Raw genomic sequence first — 15527 nt, forward strand, 5'->3', positions numbered from 1 at the left:
GCTTCAACTTCCTTACCTGTGAAACAGTGTGGATCAGGAGCTCTGTGGCCTCAGACATCCCTTGAGCCTTCATGTTGTGGGAGTACAAAGTGTGTGTGAGCTTGATTAGGAAGATTGGCTGTTTATGAGCCAATCAGGGGTATTGCATAAACACTCCCTACCGGCCAAGGTGAGAAGGGGAGGGGAAGGCTTAAAAAAAAAAAAAAACTTTGATAAGAAGCCTATAAAAACTGTCTGTTTCCAAAGATTCGTCCTATTTGGCAGTTGCTGCCTCACCTACTGCTTCTAATACTTAAGAAAACTCTCTTCTTCCAAACGGTAAGTAAATGAATTTCTGTCTCATGGCCTACACTAGGGAGGAAGGGGTTAATGAGGGCTCTAAATAAGGGATTAATGATGGCAGTAGAGGGGAACATTCAATTTTGCTTTTGTTTTCACAACAAACTTGATGGTGGTTGAGAAAGGGAGCATCTACCAAAATGATAGTTTCTCCTAGCGTCAATGCTCATGTGCCCCTTTTGCCATTAGTGGTGGCTAAATGCTCTAGCTTAATGCCAGCGCCCAGTGATTCCTGTCTGAGGGCTCTGCTGAGTCTCTGGCCTGGGAAAGACATCTGACTCCTATGTGCTTAGGTTCAGTTTTTCAGATTCCTGCATAGTCTATTCCCCCCAATAACAATGCTTATTTCCATATCTGTATTCTCTGTCATTTTCCTCATTCTCTGCCCACACTTTCTAGTATTAACACTGAAGTTTCTTTGTCACAGAAATAAACTCTTGGTGTGCTTTGTTTTGCCCTTGCCTTCATCCACTGCTCAAATGAGAGAAAAGAACAGACTGGGAAACGTCAACGTCCCATGCATAGTTGGCGTCTGATGATGAATTGTCAAACTTGTTTGATATTTTCTGAAATATTTCCCACTGCACCAAACTCTTTCATAACTCAAAGCTTGAGGTATTAAAGGTCAAAAGCTGTGGATGTATTTTGCTATCTTTGTTCTACTATTTGAAAAATAGGCATGGTGTGAGATCATTTTGCCTATAGAAACAAACTTCTCTTTAAATAGTTACCTAGGGCTCCATTAGCCAGTTAGGATCCAGGATAGGTTTGAGTTGTATGTATGATCACTTTAGCCCGGGCATATCCAGAGACATCCGGGCATATCCAGGGACACGCGGGCATATCTGGGGATACCCGGACCCACACTAGAGCGGGAACAGCTGGCAAGGGAGGGAGGACAGTTGCTGGAATTCCTGACTTAGGTGTCCGGTGAGAGGAAAGTACTTGAAGCTCTTTCTGAGCTACACGTTTGTTCAAAGGCACCAGGGGCCAGGCTGTCGTAAAGCATCTCACTGCACATGTCTCTGTGGCATTGGGAGGGTATGGAGCTGTGGGCATTCCACCCCTTCAGAGGTAAAAGTCCTGCACACAGTGAATAAGCCCCTCATTTTATCTATTTGAAAATTCATCTGTCTGAGACAGGGAGATGCAAATGGAATCTTTACTGCTTTGTATTTCTCCAGGAGTTATTCATATTTTACAAATTATTATCTTTCTACAGAACCTCTTCCAGTAGGGTGCTGGAAATAGGATCCCAAGTCATAAGTCTGCAGGATGTGACTTCATAGTTTATATTATATATAAACCTGTTGATTAAGAAATCAAACATTGTAAGAAATCCATTAAATGAGACATGAACATCACTGCACCCATCCCTTCCCTACAATAACCCATGTGGTTATTCTGTTTATGGACACACAGATCATATATGTATTTACTATATTTTGATTTAAGAATGCATACTTCTAGGAAACTTGCTTTTTTTCCATTTGACTATATAATGTGAACAACTTCCCATCACACTTCTAAAAATAATAATTCACTTGAGAACTTGGTGGGACGAGGCTTAGGGGCACAGAAATTACTCCCTATCATTACCCATTCTTGCTGGCCTCCTGTCTCCCGGTGCTGAACACCGGCCTGTGACCCTGTTTTATGATTAACAGAGGGGCAAAATTTGTGCTGATGTGGGACAGACCTTTAATCCCGCTGTAGAAGTTTAACTTACTTATAAACATATTGGTTCAATTTGACCTTTTCTGTTTTTCTGTTTGAGTCAGCACACCAGACTAAAGAAATCAGTAGCAAATAGAAAACACGGAAGTCCCGTAGGAAATTTTTTTCTTAGAAATAGCCATACCTGACATTTTCATAGCACTTTAAAAAGCATCTTCATGTTTCTCCTACAATTCAGTAAATATATACTTTGAGCAATTACCCTGAGCATGATGTTCACATTGGTCCTCTTAGTAGCGGTCATGTATTTTCAAGACTATCCCAATGTTGGAGCCACCTTCAGAGGACCAGTGGGGAGGAGGTTGCTCGGGTGGAGGATCCTTCAGTCAGAGTATCTCTTTGCTAAAGAAGTAAAACTGAGAATTACTTGAGCTGTGATGGCCATATGACTTCAGCATCCTAAGAACCCATGGAAACCTCCAGTCCAAGGCACTTAGGGAAAATGCCCCCCATCTGCCCCAGATGATCTCATAGATGACTGAGTATAAGGATAAAAATCTTGTACTCCACATCCTATAACTCAAAGGTGACAGGAGATCAAATTAAGGCCAAATGATGTTTTCCCTTCTTAGTCTTGCCCTCTAAAGAACAATCTGGTGGGATTATAAGCTAACAGAAAAAAATGAGGGATGAGCACAGAGGTCAAAAGCCTCACTGTGCTGGATTCAAGCTGTCCAGGGCACTCAATGCACAATGAGTCAACATACTAGGAGATGGTCACTGCCTGGGCTGGGCTTCTATTTGTCAAATTCTAATTGGCCACTAACTTGTTCAGTCTCAAGATCAGTGATTCTAACGTTCTGTAAGGCAGGAGAATTTTGACATCCCACCTTCATCCATCATGGCTAACAGCAAATCCTAAGATTAAAGTTGAATAAACGAGACCTGTTTTCGTAGTTGTGGAAATATCCAGAAATGTGGAAGTGACCTCCAGGGCTACTCTGTGGACCCTACCCAGTTATCCTGGCCACGAATCCATCTGAGTCATTCGCGGTTCTGTTCAGGCACTGCTACACTTTTTTCTAGACCTACCACCATGGCTCACCGATTTCCAGCTCTCACCCCAGAGCAGAAGAAGGAGCTCTCAGAAATTGCCCAGCGCATTGTTGCCAATGGGAAGGGGATCCTGGCCGCAGATGAGTCTGTGGGTGAGTGCCAGAAACATCTCTAGCAAGCGCATTCCTGTCTCTACATGTACCAAAGCCACTTGATAACCACATTCTTTCCCCTCACAGGAAGCAAAGCCTTATGTACACAAGAGTGGGAGCAGAAAGCTCAGTGAGCAGAGGCCTTTCATATCCTGTAGTTCCAGCAGACAGGTTTCTGAAAACCAAGGGAAGAGACTCAAGATGTCCATTATGGCTTCTTGCTATTGTTCATTTAAATCCAGGCTCTAGCAAGGCCAGGAACTCAGGAATGAGGTCAGACATGGAGCCCCCCTGCTGCTAATGAGAAGTCATTTTCCTGTCAGCCAAGGCAGGCAGAGACGTTTCTGCATCTGACCAGGGTCGGACTTGTGGCAGAGAGGAGCCCTGGATGCGCAAGGGCGAGCTATGACTGGCATGCACAGTCTGCCATACAAGTGCAGTGGCGGAAACATCCAAGCCTACCCCAGTTTCTCCTTCCATTCTATGTGTGTCCAGTCAGGGGAGAACTGTGCTGGGCTAGGGCCTGGCATAGTCACCTGGACTCAATAGTTGCTCGAACACCTTCTAACAGCACCCAAGTCTCCCACAGGAAGGCTCAACACCCTCCATCAGTGCCCTCCCTAACCCTCAAAGAAAAAAAATGGCAGGAGCTTGAGATCTAGTTAACCAACAGCCTTGCTGTCTGCCCTGGGAGGGACACTGAGGCAGGGAGGAGGAGGGAGGAGGAGAACTCTGCCTGCTCCTTACGCTGCTACTTGGTCCTGCCCCTCTTAGGCACCATGGGAAACCGCCTGCAGAGGATCAAGGTGGAGAACACAGAGGAGAACCGCAGGCAGTTCCGAGAAATGCTCTTCACCTCTGACAACTCCATGAACCAGAGCATCGGGGGTGTGATCCTTTTCCATGAGACCCTCTACCAGAAAGACGGCCAGGGAAAGCTATTCAGGAACATCCTCAAGGAAAAGGGGATCGTGGTGGGAATCAAGGTGATGCTTCTGTCCCCACCTCACTGCCACCTCACCAGGACCAGGATCCCACAAGGCCCACACCTGAATATGCTGCACACTTAATTTCTGTGTTCGTTCCTTTCCATCATCCTCCCACTGAGAAGCAGATCCTCTTCAGACTTTCCTTCCGGTGCCCTTCTTTCAACCAAGTTTTCTTTTTTCAAAAGATTTACTTATTATGCATACAAGAACTGGGGTACAAGCCGGAGTTACATGTGTGAGAGGGAGAGGCTTCACCAGAGATAGAGTGGGGCGCAGAAAAGGCAAATCGATAGAAATACACTGCTGAGGGGAGCAGTAGGTAAGACAGAAGGGTCTCCTTCCTGGCCAGGGTGGGGATGGAACTTGTGCTGCAGTGGCTGTGGACAACGTCACAGTGCTGTGCTTTAACCTGTTGGGCCACCAGAGAGGGCCCTCAACCAAGTTTTCTACAAGGTACTATTTAACCTCTTTGTGTCTAAATTTCCACATTTTTAGAGTGGGGATAATACATAATAAGGTTCTTAGGATGAGGTAAGCTGTGAAAACAATTCCTGTCATAGAATTATTACTTAATGACAGCCATTATCAACACTTTTACTAGATCTAATACTACAACTTTTCAAAAGTGGACACTAATACTGTGTTTAAAACTCCAAGCCTTCATTTAATCCTCCCTACAATTTCTGACAGTAGATTCGACTATTATCCTTACTTTGAGATGAGTTGAGAAAATGGAATTATGAAGGGTAACATAACTTTCCACAGCAGAGAAAGCTTGGTGCCCGTTCAAACCTAGAGTGTCCACCTCTTGTGCTCATGACCTTACTGTCTGTTCTGCAGAGGGTAGAGGCTGCCCCCGTTTTCCCCCTCTACCCTGTAAATGATGAGGTGCCTGGTATGTGCTGGTATTCAATACATTTCTTTTGAATAAATGAAAGAATGAGGGGAGGGATCTCAGTTAGCTGGGGAGAGGAGGGGCTTGTCACTCACCAGTAGACCTGTGTTTTCCATTTTTTGCCCCCTCTTTCAGTTGACACTCTTCCATTGTTCTTTCCAGATAACTTCCCTTCTACTCTGGGCTGAACTGTGCCCCACCCCCTCCAATGACCTGCCGATTCAACTCCTTGGCTTGTGAATAATAGAAACTTGTGTTTTACTAGGATGCCTGATATTTGCTCACCACTTATTATTTATATTCACAGTTAGACCAAGGAGCTGCTCCCCTTGCAGGAACAAACAAAGAAAGTACCATTCAAGGTAAGGATATTGCCCACTGATCTGATCCATGTAAGACTAGTATACATTGGTATACATGCCAGCATAGATTAGGAATGAAGGCAAGGAAAGAAATGAGCAAGGGAGAGCAAAACACAGGTGTCACACTGGTTGTGCAGCCATGGTGGTTTTCATTTCCTGTTTAATGACGGTGTCACGTTAGTGTGTGGGTCGCAAATGAAATGGGATGATCATACATAGTGTGGGGATTAAAGCAGACAATGTACATGGAATACTACCACAGTGACTTGCACAGAGAAGATTCTCTGTACCTGTGTTACTTTTCAAGAAAAATCCAGCAGCAGTAGTCAGAAAAGTCTCAAACTTTGGGATCAGACCTACACAGGGAGTGAATCTTGATTCCACCATTCACAATTTAGATAGCTTTACAGGATATTTCACCTCCCAAGTTGATAAGCATTACTCAAGCATGGAATTGGCTAAGCAGAGTCTGAATCCCAGTTGTTACTCTTTAGCATCGAAAACTTGGTAAAGTCTCTGACCTCTAGGCAGTCTCAGTTTCCATGTCTTTAAAATGAGTACAGAGTGAACTGCTGGGGTTGTGATGATAATTCAATGAACGAAGCTGTGCCTAGAGTCATGCCTGGAACAGAGCAAGTACCCAACAAATTTTATCAGTAGTTCCCCATCCTCTTCTTATGGAGTCCCCAACATGTACCACTCAAACCAAAATATTGACTAAATTTCAATGCTCTGATTAAGGTTAATATGCTGGGATGTTTTCAGTTTTCAAGCCCTGCCAACTGAAAACTAAGACAAGGCAGACCAATGCCTCTTTATCAGAGGCCTCATGGATCAGGGATTAGGGTGTATAGAAAGTCTTTCTCTCTTCTGTGACTTGCAGGGCTTGATGGGCTTTCTGAGCGCTGTGCTCAGTATAAGAAAGACGGCGCAGACTTCGGAAAGTGGCGTGCTGTTCTGAGGATTGCAGACCAGTGCCCGTCTGCTCTTGCCATCCAGGAAAATGCCAAAGCCCTGGCCCGCTATGCCAGCATCTGTCAACAGGTGATCTGCTTCTATGGGTGTTCATGAAACCAGGGCACCTGCTTCTCTAAGCTCCACCGTATCCCACATCTGACCCCATGGGTCCTAGCCCAAGGCGGGTGGCATTGATTTAGTATGAATCCATATTACTTCGAGGATGGTGACTTGATAAAGTTGCCCAACTTATGTTAAAGTGTGTGTGGGATCCACACTATGTCTAATTTGCCTATATGGGTGCTATGTTGGGGTGACCTGAATGTGGGCACTGGGAGATTCTTAATTAGAACAGAAAACTGCTTGAACTCTTCAATTAACCTATACAACAAGCATCTTTATTAACCATTTTAGTTGGTTGCCATAAAAGAGAGATAGCTAGGTTATCTGGGAGTCTCTAGAATAAGATACAGATATTAAAAGTTTGCTTTTTTTTTTTAAACACCCTCCAGGAAAACACTATTTAAGCCCTAGTACTTTTATCTGGCTAAGCTAAAATGCTCACTAGACATCCCATCAGATTTCTTTTCACTGCTTTTAAATTTCCTCTGTGGAGTATTTCTCCAAAATGGCTTCATTTTATACCAGTTGCAACTGCTGACTATCCCCACGAGCAGAGCTTTAATTGGTTCCCTTTGTTTCCCTCTTTAGAATGGACTGGTGCCCATTGTTGAACCAGAGGTAATTCCTGATGGGGACCATGACTTGGAACACTGCCAGTATGTTACTGAGAAGGTAAGACTTGGCCATAAAGATCCCATTTCCAGTTAGAAATTTTGCTTTTAAGTAACAGCTGTCACAATACATAACAGCTGTCAAAAAGGAAATATTCTTCAGTTGGACTCATTATGTAGCCTTGAGAAAGTAAGAAGATGCTTACCAAACCTTCCAGTTACTTGGCACCATGAAAAAACCCAGGATTTGCAGTATCCAGCTTTAGGTTTAAGAATGTATGTTCCCAGTAGGGACATTTCATTAGTCATATTATCTTTATGTGTGGAAGCCAAGATGCAGAAAGTGTGAGTGAGTTGTGTGGGATCATGGGGTTAAGAGTAGTGGGTCTGGGAACTGTGTTCTTTCCACATGCCAGGCCCAGTGGAGAATAGCTGGCAGTTACAAATCAGTTGTTTCTATATCCTGTGAATGGGATGTTCCTGGCAGCCAAAATAAATAAAAATTTGCTCAAAAAATCATATTATCTTTATGGATCTCACTTCCATTATGTATAAACTGAAGATGTTTTAAATATGAAGAGGCTTACCAGAGAAAATAGAATTACAAAGTGCTTTTTCATATTTGACTTTATAAATTCCACAGTATAGCTTTAAGAAACCAAGAGTCATAATGTAACCTAACCTCAGTTGCTTCACTTGAAAAATGAGATGAAAAACATTTCTGTCTCTAAAATGTATGCTCTTATGACTACTCAGCTTCTCTAGGGATGGAGAATGGAGGTTAGTTTAGATAGTTCCAACTAATTAAATCAGGGCAGTCTCAATGCACTAATTGACTAAGGGCATAATGGGGAGGAAAGAGTGAAGGCTTCTGGGAAGCAGAAGCATGCCAATAATCCAAGCAGATAGGGTGGTGGTGAGCAGATAGAGTAGGGTGGTGGGGATGGGCTAGCGTGTCTGTGTCAATGGCTAAGATTTATAATGCATGGCTCTGATCAAGCCTGGGGGCTGGTTGGGAAGCCATGGCTAAGCAGCACCTGGGCTCTCCTCCGCCTGCATCCCTGCAGTGGAAGGGCACCAGCATCAGTTGCCCCCTAGGCTGACTTTCAGTTACACCTGTTTGGATCTCTTATCCCTCAGGTCCTCGCTGCCGTCTACAAGGCCCTGAATGACTATCATGTTTTCCTGGAGGGCACCCTGCTGAAGCCCAACATGGTGACTGCTGGCCATGCCTGCACTAAGAAGTACACCCCAGAGCAGGTGGCCATGGCCACAGTCACAGCGCTCCATCGAACTGTTCCTGCAGCTGTCCCAGGTAAGACTTCCTCCCCCTCTAACTTGAGGTCTTAGCCCTTATCCCTTGAAGGAGTTCCACGGGCTTTTGTGCGTGTCTAGCGTCTGTTTCTCCCCATGACGCAGACCTGTGCTATCTCACGGGCAGCCAGCACTTTGCCTACACGCCTCGCTCCTCTGTCTCCTGAGTCGTCCAAATACATAGTCCATTGATTTCCTCAACATTTCACTGCCTCCCCTACTTAGGAAAGCACATTTCTCAGCAAAGACAAAGTGGTTTCTTTTCCCCAGTCTCATACAAATCAAGCAGAGAAATGACTGCGGCATGGCTTATCTCTCCAGCCACTGCTTGCATTCCCAAGCAAGGTTTGTGAGCTGGAACTAAAAAGAATGGGATGGCTTCTCTCCTCCCAGGCATCTGCTTTCTGTCTGGTGGTATGAGTGAAGAGGATGCTACCCTCAACCTCAACGCTATCAACCTTTGCCCTCTGCCACGGCCTTGGAAACTGAGTTTCTCCTATGGCCGGGCCCTGCAGGCCAGTGCGCTGGCGGCCTGGGGTGGAAAGGCTGCAAACAAGAAGGCAACCCAGGAGGCCTTTATGAAGCGGGCCCTGGTAAGATGTGCCAGCTCGTCTCCATTTGAACAAGTGAAAACTTAGGGCATGTCTCTCTCACAGAGAAGTGTTGCTTTCTTCAAGCTATGAGCTATCTTCAGGGAGTCTGCACTGGGTATTTGAAAATGGGGTGTTAGAGCTCAAGAGAAAGGTTGGAGCTAGAGATGGTATTGAATTGTCTATACGGGGAGTAGAGTCAATTATATAGTTGATTGTACAGTACAGCAGATTGAAGGACATTTCAACAGAGATCGTTTGGAAGGAAGATAAGAGGGTCAAGGAATGAACTGGGGTTACCTTTCATTTTGGGAAGATGAAGAGGAGAAGCAACTCACATAAGAAATAATAAAATGACAGGATGAACCAGGGGCAACCAAAAACAATGTTTCAAGGGGTCACTAACACAGTACAGAGAGATTTAAAATAAAGGCTGAGAAAGGCACTGAGATCAACCTTTAGAAGCATGTCAGTGATCCTCAACAAAACAATTTCAATAAAGAAGACTCCCGTTTGAGGAAAGTTCAGGAAAACGGCCAGCAGGGTCACCAGGAGGAATGAGGGAAGAGAGAATTTAATGCAATGAGTAATCACTCCTTTTTAAATATCTACTTTGAGCCAAGGATCAGGGTGAATGGAAGCCAGCACAGAGACTGCCTTCAAAGAATTCAGAGTTTAGTCAAATAGATGAGAACCTGACATGCTTGAATGTCAAGCAAAAGAAGTTAGAGGAGACACCGAAGTTTAGTAGGAGGATGGGCATAACTGAGAAAGGAAAAGGACTTAGAGGAAACAGAATTGCATGAGACTAGATGCTAAATATAAGTTTTAGGAAGGAGGAACAGAGACTGCAAAGAAAATAATGGGTTTAGAATTAAGTCAGTACAATAAATGAAGAGACTTAACAGTTGGTACACCTGAGAGCATCTGGTGAGAGCAATCAGGGAATGGAGATTTCAATCTTAACAAGGGGGAAGCTTGGAGCAGCTGCTGACTTGTCTCCTAGGAAATGACCAGACCTTATGGCCAAACATAAGGCACTCCAGGGTGAGTGACTTTGTGGTACATCAGCTTAGTCACCACATCTCCCTAACAGATCTTCTACACGTGCAGGAAGATTCAGACAAACCTAAAGGGGGAAATGGCAGGGTAGACAACTAAAAGTTTAATTGTGAAATGGAAGAGTCAAAAGTTGAGGGATAACCTCATTCATTTTGCTGATCACAGAGAAGCCTCAGCAAAGAATCAAGTGTAGCCAGAAGAGTAATGATGAGGCACTTATGGAAAGGAAGTTCCCAGAGAAGCTAAGGAAACATCCGAGTCTATAAGAGAGGTGTGCAATGTTAGAGATAGTGCTTTGTCTTGAGATGATGCAGAACTGGGTATTTCTAGGCTGGCGTGTGGCCGATGAGGTGGGGAGATGTAGTTGATGTGATGTAGGAATTGTAAAGGGAAGAATCAGAAGTGCCATGTGCATAGAAAAAGGAAAGATGAGTTTATTATCTAGGATGGTGGTTCTCAAGCTTGAGATTTCATCCAGTTAACCTAAAAGGGTCATAGACATCGAGTTGCCAATTTGTCGGTCTGGGGTCAAGTTAGAGAGTTTCCATGTTTAAGAACTGCGTAAGATCATGAAACCCATTTTGAAAATCACTGTGGATGTAGAAACTAGTCCTGGAGAGAAGAGATGACAGCAAAAGTGATCGAATATGTATTACGGTTAGTGACATTCAAATATTGTTACAGGTTTCATAATTCCTGATTTATTCTAAAGATATTATGATAACAACTACACAAAAATTGCACATTTTGTTGACAAATAGAGGTAGAAATTTAAAATTTTTGAAAATAAGCTATTCCCCCGCCCCCGCCCCTCACCTGTTATGTAGCCATAATCATGTGACCAATTTCCTAGGAGACAAGTCAACAGCTATTCCAAGCTTCCTTTTTGTTATGATTCACAACTCTATTTCCTTATCACTAAGTGAATAAGTAATTTCTCAACTTTAATTTATAGTACCATTGTTGCAATATTGTTCATATGCAAAAGAAACTTTCCCAACAACTGACCCAAATCTCAGGCTTACTAGGGACAGCTCAGAAAATTGAGATGTTAACAGAGATACCAATTATAATTTTATACGATGATAGAAGAGAGACACAGCATCAGCAGCAAAATTAATACACGGGGGGGGGGGGCAAAACCAAGTGAAGGGGGAAGGTGTAGCTGGTTTCAAATGAGAAGCAGAGAGGGGAGACAGGGTTGCGTTTGCTCTAACACGGTCTTCTCTGCACACTTGTATTTTTTAGGCTAACAGCCAGGCAGCCAAAGGACAGTACATTCACTCAGCCTCATCCGGTTCTGCCTCCACCCAGTCACTCTTCCAGGCCTCCTATACCTACTAGAACCTGAGGATGACCACCTGGCTTGAGTCCTTGTAGGTGCCTAATCGGAGGGCTAAAAAGGAACAACCTTTTGACTGACCCTGAGAATCAGACAAAATTATATACAAGTAATTTTGTATATATGTAAAGTAGTATATATAACTACTGGAAATACAATGTTAAATTCTTAGACACAAGGGGAAAAATCAGTCATTGAAACAACAGTCTGAATATCAAGGATATGATGAAATTCCACACAATGATTTCCTTGCAACACTTCAGCTCTCCATGCCCCAGAGTATCCACAGAAAGTAAGACTTTATTTATAAACAAAATAATCTCTCCACCAAAGTATAACCATCGAATGAAACACCTTAGATTGAGTGCAGAGAATGCATCTTTTCAACCAATTTAGCAGTGGTAGGTTAAAAGAGAGACAACTGCCATCAAAACAGAAATAAAAGAGTCTATGAAACTTTAGTGGGTATTGGCTGGTATTTTTATGCTTTTGCTTTGAAAGGGCTCAGCCTGTTTCATCTTTGAGTCTATTCAGTATGACTGAGATTAATGGTCAGGTTCTTCTCAACTTTGACTACTCATTGGAAACACCTGCCAGAAACAAGCAAAGGTACCCATATGCTCAGCCACACTCCAGTCCAATTTGATGAGAAACTTTATTTGTGGGGTCCTCTAAATATCAGGGTCTCTTAAATCTCCCTTGATGATATCCATGTGCAGCCACATTAGAGAGCAACCAATCTAGATTTCACGCTGGAGAACTTGAAAGCCAGCCACACACAATAGGAAACAAGCTAAAACATGAAATGATTTCAAGTGATAAATGGAGTGTACTAAGAAAGTCAATGTGACTTCGATGCTTGGAGCCTGCTCTTCAAAAGGCATGAGTGTCTTCAAGGTTTAGAAACATATCCGCTAAATTTCCAAGCCTGCTTCCTACTTCTGTGGTAAGTACTGTTCACATAATTATATTTCACTGGGTTTTAATTTTCAGAATTAGTGTATAAGAATGCATTAAGGACAACCATAGTTACAAAAGACAATTTAAACCTTCTAATTTTGGACTATGTAAAAGTCACTAATTTTGATGACAAAATAATGATGTAAATGACAGAAGTTGGGAAGTTCAAGGAGGAGGTGAAGTGCAGAAATCAAAGGGAGCACACTAGCACGCCCCTCAGGAAGTCAGTATTCTAAATCAAATTTATTAAGAAATACTGCTTTAGTAATAATGGAAATGGATATAAATTATTGAAGCATGCATATCTATACTTAAACTACAGAAGAAAGTAAACTAAATTACTTGTCTTGAAGACCTCCAAGACATTGCTTACAGTAAATTATATAATAGCAGCATAAGCACAGTCTTTAGAGGAATAAAATGGAATTAGTACAAAGAGGCTTCTTCTGAGAAGAAAGACCAGAGAGTGGGTTGGAAGGAATTTTTCTTATGTGCCTCTATGGCGTTTGAATATTTATTTTCATATATTTGTGTTACTTTTCCTAGACACAATTATATTCATACAATTAATTTAAAGCTGTCATATAGGACATAAAGCCAAGCCAAGATCTTGAAAGTTACAAATTCAGAGATTTAGGGGACACCTGAAGGGTTCGAATCGGGTATCTTCTCTGACAGAGTCATAGTGAGAGAGTAAGGTAAGAGCAGAAGAGCAGTGTCTGCGATCTCTGCTTTTCTTACTGCTTTCATTCAGCAAGGATGTGGGCTCCTACCATGGCCAAACTGTTCTAAAAGCTGGTAACACGTGGTGTGACAAAGCTCTTCTGCCAGAAAATGTTTATTAGAGCTTTTTGAGCATCACTATCTTGTACAGAAGCCTTTAGATACTCATTTGCAAGTATGCATTTAAAACCAAGGCTGAGTTACTTATCTTTTGTTCAAGGCTGAATTATATATTTCAGTGGTAAGGGTTTGTATCATTTTTCTTGGCTATCACTGATATATTTTCCAACTAAAAGCACAGGAATTTCAACCCTAATAATTTTCTCCACTTGAAGTATTAGAAGACAAGTGTTAGGTTACAACCTTCAATTTCCATTCTCTATTTTATCACTGAGTGAATACATTAGTGACTTCCTAGCATGTTATACAGTCAAATTGATTTTTCAGTTATTGAACACCTGCCAAAAATAAAGCCTGGTACTAGTTGGCACTGAAAGTAATTAACAGAAGTTTCAGTTTGAGGGTAGTTCTAGCATTTATATGCTATAGAAGACAATGAAGCTTAATTAAGCAGGAAATTTAGATGCCACTGAGAGTTGTGACCATGGAAGACTCAGGTGACACCGCCAACCCCGTAAGCATTTCTAGAGAGCATGAATTAAGACAGGAGTAATAGCAGTGTTCCACGCAACCCAACACAGCTCCTATTCCACTAAAATACTGTACACATGGCTTTCTAGTTGTAACTCTGCACCAAGCCCCTGAAATGATCTCTAATACTCAGTACTGGACATGGATCTACTAACCACACATAAAAACAGCCAGAAAGTGTTCCTTCAGCACCTCCTGCCGGCTAGTAACTGTACTGTATGGTTCCATACCATTGAGATGAGAAAGACAAGAATTCAGTTAGGGAACAAAATAGCACCTAATGATGAGCTCAATCATAGTGGTGCTGAGATAAAAAAGGAAGGAGTGCTTTACAGGCAGGCAAATGGGTTACAGGCTATTTTATTGCTTGTGACATGATCTTGGGAAACATACTTGGTCTCTCCAAGTCTCAGTTTCAGGGCTGTTGTGAGATTAATAGTATTTTGGGGACAGGGCCATTGTCATTGATGAACACAAGCTAGGTATAGTTCCCTGCATTTGGCTCTTAAATAATGATGAAGGCACTGAAATGGGAATCAAGATGAATGGTCTGTTTCCTAACTAGAGCACAGATAATAGATGTTGAAGAAACTGAGGGGAATTAGATGAGCCAAAGTGAGTGGCAGAGTGGAGAAGGGGGAGTCTGGATAGGGATATCAGGGAAAGTAATGCCCTGAAGTAATGAATATAAGGAACCGTGAATAATGTTTGAGCAGCTGAAAATTTACATTTTAGAATTTAGAAGAATGAGAGAAGCCAACTAAGTGGGTAGAACAGCAACTTGACATAGGGCCAGGTCACTCTGTTGGTGTAGGTGGGCGAGCAGATATCTTTAAATTGAGGAAATCAACAAAAACCCTCCTGTAGCAAAGCCATTTACTACCCTAAAAAGATTTCTATTTTATTGCAAGATGCTAGCACTGAGACAAATGGAAATTCAAAATTCTTCCATGTCCAGTTCTCCTAAAGGCTTATCTGTACACACACACTCAGCTCTTTGAAGATGGCGGCACAATGAAACAGTGGTTTCTAAAAGCAAATTCTTCTGGCAGTTCAGAAGTGGGACAAGGCTAATGCCCAATGTCTCAGAAGTCAGAGAATTCCATCCTGCCTTAAGATTTCCAAGTCAAGGCATCTTTCTGAAAGCCCTTCCAACATTTCTCATCCTGCCCCAGTTTTGCCTTGGGGGAAATGACAGGTCAAAGTCCGAGTGCACTTCTCTGTTCCATGGCTATCATGTGAGGGCCACTGGACTGACATGAGACCTTATTTTTGAGAACAGTGCTTGGAGGCAAGAAATAGCACAAGCAAAGCTAATTGCTATGCTTTCTTTGTGCAAAATGCTTATCAAAACTCAGTTTGGAAAAATTAATTTTTATCTCTGGCCTTTATTCTATGGAATAAATGACCAACTATCCACTTCCCCAAGTTCAACTATGTAACTATCAGAGTGTTAACATAGCACCTAGTAATTATTTAAAAAATGTATCTAGCTCAACCTGTCCCAGTTGTACAGTAAATATATCTGTCCTTTTTCCAATTTCTCATACATCATGGGTCTAGAGATGGCTTTAATTTAAAAGAAACCAGTCAACTCATCCCCACCCATCACCACAAAAGGGCCAGAGATGAAAGGAATAAAATTTCGTTTTATTTTCTGTGCAGCATATCCACATCTCTACTGTCCCAGACCAGTTCATGTGCAAAAATTAGTAATAGCCTCT

At 42.5% G+C, this 15527-nt stretch overlaps 1 protein-coding gene across 1 annotated transcript; it reads left to right on the forward strand.

The window, feature by feature from the left end:
- Positions 1 to 203: 203 nt before the first annotated feature.
- Positions 204 to 11537, forward strand: ALDOB (aldolase B, fructose-bisphosphate). The gene is made up of 9 exons (XM_004677468.2): positions 204 to 318; positions 3103 to 3224; positions 3999 to 4210; positions 5416 to 5470; positions 6354 to 6514; positions 7139 to 7222; positions 8302 to 8476; positions 8869 to 9068; positions 11376 to 11537. The coding sequence occupies exons 2-9, from the start codon at positions 3113 to 3115 to the stop codon at positions 11469 to 11471; spliced, it is 1095 nt and encodes a 364-aa protein (XP_004677525.1). The 5' UTR covers positions 204 to 318; positions 3103 to 3112; the 3' UTR covers positions 11472 to 11537.
- The last annotated feature ends 3990 nt before the right edge of the window (positions 11538 to 15527 follow it).

This window comes from Condylura cristata, unplaced genomic scaffold (genome assembly GCF_000260355.1).
Source record: "Condylura cristata isolate star-nosed mole 26May11 unplaced genomic scaffold, ConCri1.0 scaffold00006, whole genome shotgun sequence".
Taxonomy (NCBI): domain Eukaryota; kingdom Metazoa; phylum Chordata; class Mammalia; order Eulipotyphla; family Talpidae; genus Condylura; species Condylura cristata.